The sequence below is a fragment of the Triturus cristatus genome, chromosome 2_1, assembly GCF_964204655.1.
Source record: "Triturus cristatus chromosome 2_1, aTriCri1.1, whole genome shotgun sequence".
NCBI classification, from domain to species: Eukaryota; Metazoa; Chordata; class Amphibia; order Caudata; family Salamandridae; genus Triturus; species Triturus cristatus.
In genome coordinates this window covers 960,282,911-960,295,386 of record NC_140581.1, presented here as the reverse complement: position 1 = coordinate 960,295,386, position 12,476 = coordinate 960,282,911, and the positions used below count along the sequence as shown (strand labels likewise).

General features: G+C 41.5%; 1 protein-coding gene across 2 annotated transcripts in view; it reads right to left on the bottom strand.

Annotated features, from left to right (window-relative positions):
* LOC146866124 (uncharacterized) overlaps positions 1 to 12,476 on the bottom strand; it is a 141,954-nt gene that overhangs the window by 31,702 nt on the left and 97,776 nt on the right. For both annotated transcript variants that reach the window (XM_085640800.1, XM_085640799.1), the window contains exon 5: positions 602 to 734. In XM_085640800.1, coding sequence (XP_085496926.1) covers positions 602 to 734 — 133 coding nt within the window. The remainder of the gene's footprint in view (positions 1 to 601; positions 735 to 12,476) is intronic.

The following is a 12,476-nucleotide window of genomic DNA, read 5'->3' as shown; positions in this document are numbered from 1 at the left end:
CCGATAAAACCAGGTGTAGAAAAACCTCACAACTCATATCAGAAGGAGCGAAATTAACACATAACATGTGTGTTCATTTTCCCCAGGTGCTAATTCTGAGCAGCCTAGTTTGTAATTAGGCAAATCTGCACAGTCGGGATGTAGCCACCTGTGTAAATATAAAACTCGTCTTTAATTCTTTAATATCCCCAGCAAATCTGTGGATGTTCCGTTCACCTCTTCATCCTGAATCGAAATAATTCACCCCTTGCCTACAGAAAACCTGGGACGATTTGAAGGGTGGAAAGAAGTCAGATTGAAGTTTGTGTATATTCCTTGTTACAAACTTCCACCATGCTTGGAACACAGACTTTCTACCGCTTTAGTGGAATTTACAGTGGATTTCGCCACACTCATCACAGAGGTGAATGCATTTATTCCAGGTATCCCTTTGTGATTTCCAGGCAGCCATGAACAAGGTTTTTAGACCATAAAGTTATATTTATGTCTGAAGGGTTCTTTGTAACTGGGCCACAAAGTCAAGAATATTTTTATCTAGTCATAAAGTGCTTTTTCATGCAGATTCCATGCACAAAATACAACAGTCAAACTCCAGGCCTACCTTTTCTTTCTATTGCGACACACTCGGCAGTAGATGATCAGCACGATTACCTCCAGAACCAGAAAAACAGAGGCAGAGATTATTCCAATTTTCCAAGATTCTAGACCATGTGATGCGTGTTCTGTGTCGGAGCCTGGGAACACAAATAGTTAAGATCATGACAGTTAAAGCATGTAACAGTATTCCAGTACCATCATGGAAATTTACAAAGTATCAAACAAACACGTGAAACAAGCAATTCATTGGAAAGCTAGTTGGACAGACTTGTGTATAATGTATAGCCATACAGAAACACACGACATACAAAGAGATATGCCAGATGGCAGCACACATACATGCACTCATGCAGACACACATGCAAGTACAGAGACAAACAACTAGAAACATTTTCAACACATTGAGAAAGCATCTCAGACAAAAACACATCCTTACACTGACCAAACACATACTTGCATAAATGAACACACACTCATGCAACCATGCACAGCAACATAGTCATGCCCAGTCAACACACAAAGGGCCTGATTATGAGTGGGTTGTTATATTCCGCCGCTGCATAAACCCCTGTTTACACATAGGTTGGAATTATGAGTTAAAATGTATTTAATGCATCTGATAATTATCGGATGTGCTAAGTATCTCAAGCTTCGTTACATTTTGGCAGGTGAAACCTGGCGAAATTTAACAGGGGAATATGTACTGTGTTTCCTGTATCATGCGGATTTTGGTGCGTTAGACACCAAAATCTAAGTTATTTCACAACAACTCGTAATAAGAGTTATTTATTATTATGATAACGTACTCTGCTATATTGTTATTTATCAGAGGTGTTAAATACTACTTAAACTCGTAATAAGGGCCATGGTGACTACCATACACATGCAGAGGCACCACATACAGAGGCACATATGTGCGCAAACAAGCACAGAAAGGTCTTGGGGCCTATTTGTACACACATACATACAGAGTGCACATACATGCATGCACAGTTTAATGAATGGAAGTGTGAGTGTTTGTGGATGGACCCATGGATGAAAAGGTAGATTTAGTGCATTCACTGATGCAGGATGAATGTAGTTGGTATATACATTGGTGTGGCCATATAGCTGAATGGATGAATTCATGGATTTGGGCACTGGGGGTATGAAGGAATAAATAGGGATAGGTGAAGGAGGTAATGGGTTCAGGTGAGTAATCAATGGATACCTAGATTTGGTTTGAACAACGTAGACCTGTATGAGGTGAGACATGTCTGCGTATGAATGATGAATTTATGGAAGAAAATGGATGGAAAGGTGAGAAGGTGTGTATGTATATTTATTTGCCAGTGTAATCTAAAAGTTTTGGACAGACAGTGGTGGTAAAATTGATGGGTATCAAATAGGGCAAAATGGAGAACAGTGATAATGGCATTGCAAAGTAAGCAGGGGAGCAGCCAGAGTTTATGGGAAGCAATTGCTTATCCATCCTGAAATAATGCATTTATTGTATTATTTACTTGAATTTTCAGTGATTTTATCCAAAGCACTTGTAACAAACATAAGTACAGTATACGAGTCAAACTTGATAACAACAACCCCCCCCCCGACCACACGAGCGTCGCCCAGTATAGGGTCCTCCAGGTTGGAGAGGGTCTTTACCTTTGAATATCTGGGTATAGTTATTAACGAGCGCATGACCTGGGAGTCACACAAATTAAGGGCAAATATGAAATTGACCCAGTTGGTGGGAGGCATTGCTAGGATGACAAAAGGCCTCACATACAGGCCCCTAGGCCCACGCATACAAATATATAAGGTCCAGGCCCGGGGGGCCATTATCTATGGTGCAGAAATTTGGGGACACACGTCTGCACAGAAGCTCCAGGTAACAGAGAATACTTTTCTCAGGCAGCTGACAGCGTTACCTGCCAGTACACCTCTTTTGCCTCTTAGATTAGATCTGGGCTTAAGACCGTTTTCAGAGGAGTTGGGCTTAAAACCCCTAACCCTATGGTGTAAAATATGGTCTTCCCCAGAACTTTCTAAATACAGAGCAGAGCTGCAAGAGATTTTGCGCCTTCGTAACAACATACAAATACCATGGCTAAGTTACATAAAGCATACTTGTGAGACACTGGGTAGACTTGACTTGTGGCATGAGCCTGAGGTTGCATGTTCCAGGGATTCACGCAAACTTATCACGAAGGCTTTTCGTGAGCATCACTTACAAGATGCTATAAGGAATGCGAGGGAGGGCTCCCACACTGCCCACTTCCTGGCTCTTAAAGACTTCTACCACCTAGAGTCAACTTACAATGATATGGGTCCCACACTCACAAGAAAGCTCTATATGCAATGGCGCTATAACACTCTCCCGCTGAGGGCATATACTGCACTTTGGTCTTTGCCCCTTTTGCAAGCAGACACAAGAGACAGACTTGCATGTTTTATTCTTTTGTCCGGTGTACAGCAGAGCAAGGAAGTACTGGCTCTGTCCACTACTTAGAAACATGGGCTTTAAACAATACTCCCCCGCTTTTAGAATACTTAAGTCTGACATCTCGCCCCCAATTGCCTTTGCGGTTGCCAAATTTTTAACGTCTATGTGGTTTACACGTCTACGTCCTCTTAAAACCATATCAAGTAATGATGTTGTATTGAGTTAATACTTTTATCATAATTGTGCAATGTTTTTATACTGTAATGTCTTTATTGTATTATGACGCAATCTTTTATGGTCTCAACGACCGAAATAAAGATATTTGATGATGATGATGATAACAACAAATGATGTAAGGCATCAGTTTCGTAGGAACATTATCAATGAGGGAAAACTAGGTTCAACAGATGATCATCACAACACGATTTGCACGCACTCAGAGAAGGGGGAAGTCTCAAAGAAACCAGCAGGTCACTGCAGAGGTTTGGACACAAGAAGGTAAACCACCTTTAATGAGAAGGTTCTCAGAAAGCTGAAGACATGCCAGGAGACCCTAACTGGCTAAAAGAGAGTGCTCAGTAGGATGAGAGGAGTAAAGAAAATCGGATAAGTTGAAGCAAGACTTTAACACACTTGAAAACTATGCTTTGATAATGAGATTGAAAATGAAAAACAAGAGGTAAACAACGCAATTAGTCTAAATAAGGTGTAACGTGATCACAAACTTCAACACCAAATAGAGTACAAAATAGGAGAGATACATTAATTGTAGTGGAAGTAGTGCATACAGTGAAAGGCATATTTACAGAGAAACAACAATAATCTAAATTAAATTGAAAAATATTGTGGATTCCAAGTCTGACTGAGAAGAAAGTGGATTTTATTAATTACTGTATAGTCGAAAGTAGTGACATTTGACTCTGAAAAGTAAGACTACATTCAAAAGATAGTCAAAGATCATAACTACTGTTGGTATGGTATCCAATATTGTAGTCAGAACATCTTCTTACAAAAATAAAATTCACTAAGTATTGTTTACAAAAATATCGCCCCTTCACAGCTAGTAATAAATAATCTACACCCAATGACATGATATTTTTGTAAACAATATTTAGGACACACAATTTTATGCCAGTCGATATTTCTTTTTTTTTTTTTTTTAAGTTTGAGTTTATTGAAGAAATAAAGAAGGGAAGGAGAAGGGAGGGGAACGGTGTATAATCATCATGATAAACATATACAAAAAATAAGCAATTCAATAGAAACTCTCATTAAAAGCAATTATAACAAGCATGAAGCTTACATGAACAGAGCCTACGTATAGGAATGAAAAATACCATATAGTATAGTAGAACGTGATATCATAACAAAAAAGGCATTAAAGAAAGAAGAAAATCATGGTGGCTTACGCACCTCAACTGTGTTAGGATCTGGAGAGGCGTGCACTGGAGCAAAGGAGGTGAGATAGGATACCAAAGGGAGCCAAATCAGGTCGCGTTTAATTGCCAGGGAAATGGGAGATACGTAATTAGTATCTAGGCGATGATGGAAGCAAACTGCATTCCACCAAGATTGGTAGGAGACATTTGCAGCCTGTTTCCAATTAGAAGTAATGGTATGGAAAGCCACAGCAACTAGAAGGTCAAGTAGTAGATAATGGGAAGGAGATTGTGGGAGTGTCGGTGATAGGGAACCTAGAAAAACTTGCGAAAGGGAAAAGGGAATTTGAAGTTGAAATATCTTTTGTATTTGCGTCCATACTAGGTGCCAGAACTTGGAGATAGGAGGGCATTCAAACAACATGTGTTTGAGATCTGCGACGGGACAGGAACAGGACCAACAAATAGGGGATGTGTCAGGTGAAAAACGGGATAAAGCTTGTGGAGTACATAAAGTTCTGTTATAAATGAAATATAAGGTTTGGGTAGTATTAGCAGCTCTAGAGGCTTTATGAAGCTTAGCCCATATTTTGTCCCAAAAAGGTATTGGCCAACCCTGAGAAAGATCCAATTCCCATGCATTCTCGATTTTAGATTTTAGTCTGTCAGTGGAGTGCCGGAAAGAGTTATAAATAGCAGAGGCTGAGGGAGACGTCTCCAATAATAATGAAGTAGCTTTGCGGTCCAAAGGAATATCGGTAGATGGCGCCAAAGAGCGAAGATATAAGATCAGCACTGGGAGAAGGGCATTGTATTGCGAACGAGCAGAAGAGGGCAGTGAGAAAGAGGATTGAAGTTCCTGGAATGAGAGAGGGGTATCTTGGGAAATTAATTGAGAGATCCAACACAATCCTCGAGAATGCCATGTCTTTCAAAAGATGGTGCGATTACGAATTTTGAAAAGAGAGTTGTGCCATATCGGTTGTTCGTGAATGGAAAGGAGGGAGGGATAAGATGATATTATGTAAGGGAGAAGGAGAGTGCGGCAATGAGAAATAACAGGCGTACGAAAGCAAACTAAAGAAGACGTGAAGGATAAGAACTCGCGAAAGGTAAAGGGGGATAGAAAGGAAGATTCCATACTTAACCAGACGGGCGGATAGTGCGGAAGATCAGAAGAGAACCAACGGGTCGATTGTTTCAAAGAGAAAGCTCGATGATATTCTCTGAAATTCGGAAAGCGCACACCAGACTGAGCCTTATCCTTGCGCAATGAAGCCAAAGCTATCCGAGACCGCTTGCCATTCCATAAGAATTTCAGCAACAAGGAATCAATCCGTTTAAAGAAGCAAACTGGAATGTGTACTGGCAGCATGGAAATGGTAGAAAGAAGAAGAGGGGATAACATCATTTTTATAGAATTGAGCCGACCCCACCAAGACAGAAAGAGCGGGTTCCAGCGTTGAATAGCCGTGTCCATTTTCTTGAAGACATAATCAAAATTAAATTTGAGTGTATCAGACAAGAGAGGAGCGAACCAAACACCCAGATATTTGATCCTAGATGGTTGCCAGGAGAAACTCGTTTGGGAAAAAAGATGCTTTTGACAAATAGGATTTAAAGGTAGAATCTCGCACTTATCAGCATTTAGGCGATAACCAGAGACCGCGGAGAAGGAAGACACCTGCTGGAGAAAAGAGGGAATAGAGGAAACAGGATCAGAGCAGTAAAAAAGAATATCATCAGCATAGACCAAGAGTTTAACTTGCCGCGAACCAAATTTAAAACCAGAAATACTGTTGTCTAGACGAATTTTAGTAAGAAAGGGTTCCAAGGCTAAAACAAAAAGTAGGGGGGATAGAGGACAGCCTTGTCGCACTCCCCTGTGTAATGAGAAATAATCCGAGGTCATCCCGTTGACATAAATGGAAGCCTGGGGATTAGAATAGAGTAAAGAAATAATAGAGATGAATTTGGAAGAAAAGCCGATCCAGCGCAAGGCCTGAAACATAAAATCCCATCCAATCCTGTCAAAGGCTTTCTCCGCGTCTAAAGAAATAGCCGCGAAGGGAAGTGACAAAGAGGAAGCCTTGCTAAGTATATTAAGAAAAACACGGGCATTGTCAGATGAGAGACGGCCCTTGACAAAGCCTGATTGTTCAGGGCCAATGAGATCGGGTAAAAGGGGATCCATGCGCAATGCCAAAATGTTTGCCAGAATTTTATAATCCGTATTGACCAGTGAAATTGGTCTGTAATTTTTGCATAATGAGTGGTCCTTATCTTCTTTGGGAATTAAACAGATTAAAGCCTGTTGGAAGGAGCCGCTGGAAGAACCCGCTGCAAGGAAGGATCGGAATAATAATAATAGTTTAGGGAGAAGTAGAGAGGGGAAGTGGCTGTAAAATTCAATAGTGAAACCATCAGGGCCTGGAGACTTACCGTGCCGCAATTTAGAAACAGCATGAGAGATTTCAGAAAGCGAAATGTCCTGTTCTAGGGCAAAAAAAAAATCAACTTGAGAAGCCGGGGGGGGAGGGAAGCGAATGAAAATATGAAAGAAGATCCGTAGTCTCCGGGAGGTGTTCGGGGGTATAAAGATTGTCATAAAATTTCACAAACTCAGAGAGAATGTCTTTATCTTTAAAGCAAGAGTTCCCAGTGGAAGTCTTAATGGACTCAATCTTTGTACGCTCCTTTCTTATCTTTAAGTAATTGGCCAAAAGTTTTCCCATTTTGTTCTTACCTCCATAATACCTGGAATTAAATTTTAGCAAAAGGTTAGAGGCAGCATCAGTTGTAAATTTATTGAAGGAAATTTTCGCATCAATAAGCTTTTTAAGAGAAATCTCAGATTTAGAAGCATGATAATCAAGCTCTAAAGTCTTAATATTAGCTAAAATGCGTTCGGATTTGGCTTCTCGAAGTTTCTTTCGTCGGGCTACAAAATTAATAATAAAACCCCTAGAGGCTGGTTTAAAAGAATCCCAAACAGTAACAAAAGAGGAATCAGGGGTATGATTGAAAAGGAAAAATTCAGTGGCAAAGGCAGTAAATTCGGAACAAAAAGTAGGTTCCAAAAGCAAAGCATTGTTGAAACGCCATCTGCCAGAGTGAGGGGAAAAAGGAAGTAGGTCAAGGTCCACATGAACCGGAGCATGGTCCGAGATTAGGATGGAACCAATGTCAGAGCGTATAGCGTGCTGGGATAGGGATTTACTAAGGAAGATATGATCAATGCGGGATTGTGATTGATGTGGAGGGAAGTAAAAACTGTATTCTCTAAGATCAGGATTACACAATCTCCAGATATCCACCAAGGCATTATTTTGAAAGGTGTTAACAAATTGAGAGTGCATCCTAGAGGGGACAAATTTAACATTGGAATGACGATCGAGGAAGGGATCAACAACTTGGTTACAATCTCCCCCTAGAAGTATGTAATCTCCAGAAAGGAAGGACAGCTTAGTTGAAATAGAGGGCCAAAATAATCTGTCAATCCCAGTTGGGGCATACACATTAAAAAGAGTGATAGGAACAGTCGATATTTCTGACTTTAATATTCTTGCACTCAAGTACAATCTTGGTATATGTAATGGAAATAATAATAATAATCCACATTTGTAAAGCGCGAACAATCACCCGTGAGGGTCTCTAGGCGCTTGGGGCCGTCGGGAAGATTAAGCAAGCTATTGCCCAGAGTCACATGGTGCTGGGCTAATCTGCCGCCGGCGCCAGGGATCGAACCGGGATCCCCAGACTCCGGAGTCAGTCGCCCTGGCCGCGACGTCACACTTCCACACCGACTTCACACTTCCACACAATCAAAATAAACGAAAAAGAGAGTGGGTGCCAAAATGAGATTTGTAACAGGAAAGAAAGTATTTATGATTTAGATTGTTTTAAACTTAGAATGTGGCATGTCATTCTCTTTTTAATGGATAGACAACGAAGTAAACACTAACAAACAAGAATGTAGAGAAGCAGTAAACATTGAAAATGAGAAATAAAAAAACCTACGCGTCACAAGCATACCAATGAGTGTGAAAACTTAAAGAAGAGTTGACAGAAGATAGTGGAACTGAGTAGAGCTTAAAAGGCCATTGGCTATGCATGAACCTTGAAGAACACCATATTGTAGTCCAGGGGCAGCTCCTCCGTTAAGGCGGAAGAGCGTCGCCCCACAAAAAAATTGCCCCCTGTGATGTAAAAATAAAATGGTAATAAAGTTAATTTATTACCATTTTATTTATCAAAACCCCGAGCTGAGCGCCAGGATAGGGGACAGGGCTTTCTGATTTCTACCGCTGCCAGTCAGGCAGCAGCAGAAAGCAGTGATGGCCAGGGGACTTTAAGTTTAAAGTGCGCATTACTTTTTGACCAGCCGTCTTGCGACCACCAGCCAGACATGCACATTTTAAACCTATCCAACTCAGCTGTTAGAGACAGCATATGGCTCCAGTGTCCTCTGGAGCGCCAAAGGAGCCCGCTCCCGCCAATCCTGGTGGTTCTTTCATGCTGCATAAGAGAAGTGCCAGGATAGATTACTGCAGTTTCCTGGGTCCCGTGTTGGAGCATGCCTGCCTGGAGAAGACCTGAGCAAGAAGGATGTCGCGACCAGGAAGATAAGTGGAATTATGACTTTTCGAACTTATTTTTTACTTTTTATTTTTGTCCACCACCCTCCTTACTTGCCAGCTGCCACTGCTTTAGTCAGGTAGGTGTAGATATTAAATAGATAATAAACCTCTTCAAGATACAGTAAATGGATGACCAAATAGATAAGAAGAGATGTGTGAAAGAACAGAGCCCCAAATTCTCACATAACGAAGAGAAGGCAGAAGGGAAACATGATCCACCAGGTCAGAAGAAGCAGTAAGATTCAAAAGTACCAGTATAAAAGCCAGCTTTTTCTGAAGAGAAGGAAGAATGAAGTTAGATATTGCAAGTAGCGCCAACTCATCAGACTGACCTGGATGGAAACTCAACTGAGATAAAGGAAGTAAATTGTGCTCTGAAAGAAAATGGTATAACTGATAAAATCATTGATAGATTGGGTAGTAAAAAAAAAGTCACTCGGGAGCGTTATCAAGCGCTTGTATTTGGAGGACACTTCTAACTTCTTTTTTGAGGATGTGGCAGCAACACTCTGGCACTTTATACTGATCTACTATACCTGTGTATAAAACACACAAGATGGGGGATCTGGGAGCTAAAAAAGGTCCAGTGTCCATGCTCCCTTAATTTAATATATATCACCAGGAGGACAAAGTTCCTATGGGCAGGTGCAAAAAGTCACCCTGGCCCTACAAAAGAAAAAAGGAAAAAAGAGAGTGAAAGGAATCCTAGTTAGAAGACCCACTAAGGTAAATGGAAGACCACTCTATGTCCTCTGTTGCCCTCACACACCCAAAGGGTGTCATGCTTCATCATCGGGCGGTTGCTCCTCGTAGGGCCGGCGCTGCAATTCCCTACGGGCCCCCGAAGGGTCACTTTCATGGAGATCTTTTAAGAACCGCCGGATGGTGCATGTGGGTGTGTGGGGAGTGGGTTCTATGTAGAGGGTAAAAAGTAAAAAAGGTTCGTGCAAAATTGGTGAAAAGCATGGAGGGTCATCATGCAGCTGATTATATAGATGTACCCTGAGCAGATTTGGACTGCTCAAAAAGTTGTAAACCTGAAGGCACTTTATGCCCAGGGATCATTGATCATAGGTCAACATGTTTCGCGCCTCTTTCGCCCAAAAGGGTCGGTGGCGCTTCGTCAGGACCAGATTCTTAAAACAGAGTGCACGTGAAAATAAGGTGAAACAGATTAAAATACCCTCATTAACGGCCTGGGCAATGGCCTGTCCACCCTCAGTATGGTGACAGGTCGATGGTAAAAAAAAAGGTTTGCTCCAGTTCAATATCTGACTGGCCAGAAGTACGTGCTCCAGCAGCTTAGCGCCAAAACCACCCGCATATTATCTGGAACTAGGCCTGGGCAGACACACCGGTATATCGACCCTGTCCCTGCGTTTGCCAGTGACAAACCCTTTTTTACCATCGACCTGTCACCATACTGAGGTTGGACAGGCCATTGCCCAGGCCGTTAAGGAGGGTATTTTAAACTGTTTCACCTTATTTTCACGTGCACTCTGTTTTAAGAATCTGGTCCTGACGAAGCGCCACCGACCCTTTTGGGCGAAAGAGGCACGAAACATGTTGACCTATGATCAATGATCCCTGGGCATAAAGTGCTTTCAGGTTTAAAACTTTTTGAGCAGTCCAAATCTGCTCAGGGTACATCTATATAATCAGCTGCATGATGACCCTCCATGCTTTTCACCAATTTTGCACGAACCTTTTTTACTTTTTACCCTCTACATAGAACCCACTCCCCACACACCCACATGCACCATCCGGCGGTTCTTAAAAGATCTCCGTGAAAGTGACCCTTCGGGGGCCCGTAGGGAATTGCAGCGCCGGCCCTACGAGGAGCAACCACCCGATGATGAAGCATGACACCCTTTGGGTGTGTGAGGGCAACAGAGGACATAGAGTGGTCTTCCATTTACCTTAGTGGGTCTTCTAACTAGGATTCCTTTCACTCTCTTTTTTCCTTTTTTCTTTTGTAGGGCCAGGGTGACTTTTTGCACCTGCCTGTAGGAACTTTGTCCTCCTGGTGATATATACTACTATACCTGTGGCCATGTTTCCTCTATACTTTATAAGACTTCCCTGCTTGTTACATTCAACTTGACGCGGACCAACCACTATATTTACATTCGTTGTCTCTTTTTACATTCGCCCGTATTTTCCATCAATAGCCTTGAGAAAGTCAATAGTACCAATAAGTACTGACGAAACACGTGTTGGCTGTATGCTCTCTTGGACTTACACTCAGCTATGGAATAAAAAGAACAGTTTCCACCTATACCACGTGGACCTTTCATCATACATTTTTGAACTAGGGACCTCTATTGATTATTTCTTGATGTATACAAATGTCTATCGAACTCTGAATAACGCAGGTTCTTCACTATTTGTTATTCAGTTGGACTTTCATATACTATTTGTGGATGTGCTGAAATAGGTCTATTTTTCAGTAAAAAAAAAGTGGGCTGGAGGCAGTAACGAAGTGGAGGATCGAAAGATGGTAATTTTAGTATGGAAATAACAGCCACATAATTAAATGCCGATGGAAAACATAAGTGTTGATCAAAGAAGAAGGTCTGATGGAATAAAAGAGGAATGTTAGACAGGTATAATGTGTATAATAAGAAGTGAGTTAGAAGGAGGAGGGGTGGGGTTAGACTATGAGTTAAAAAATTAGCATATTCACACCCAGAGAGTGGAGCAAAAGAAGAAAGGATGAAGGCTGATTGCAAGTCCATAGTAGTGCTGTTATTTACTTTGATAGAGGTAACATTAGAAAGCGAAGAGGGGAGATGGGTAAGTGGGAAGACAACTGTATGGTTTTGTCATGTGTCTTGTCTAAAAATTATGCCATCTTTATGCTCACATTTAAGTTGCCTTCTTTCTGCGACACATTGACTGTTGACATACATTCTTGTATGTGACATTGCAGGATAGGATTCTCTGAAAATGTATTTGCTTACATTCCAACTTCGTAGGCACACTATCATGACACCTTGAGCATTCTGTACAATGTATAGAGTTCACTACACAAATTTCATGGCTTATTGTTACCCGGTAGATGACGACTCTATCTAGCTAACATAAAGGCCTGGTAAAGACCTCAGCATGAGTGCCTAGGCACTGTTTCATTATATATACGAATATACTTCCTTGCTAAAATCAGAGGAGCACTCTGCTGAAACTTCAAGGTTTCGACACGCTGGAATTACAGCTCAGCTGATTCCTGTCTCCTCCATGAGGGATTTTCTGCTCTACGCTAAGACGGACAATCTGATGACATTTGCCCCCATGTAATGGAGAGTTAGATCACCCAGCAGGGATTCTTGGCAGATCACCCACCCTAGGCCAAATTACATCACTGACATAATATCGACAACAACAATATCGACCTACCAGAATATCGTGTCAAGAATATCGATAGACAAAATATCG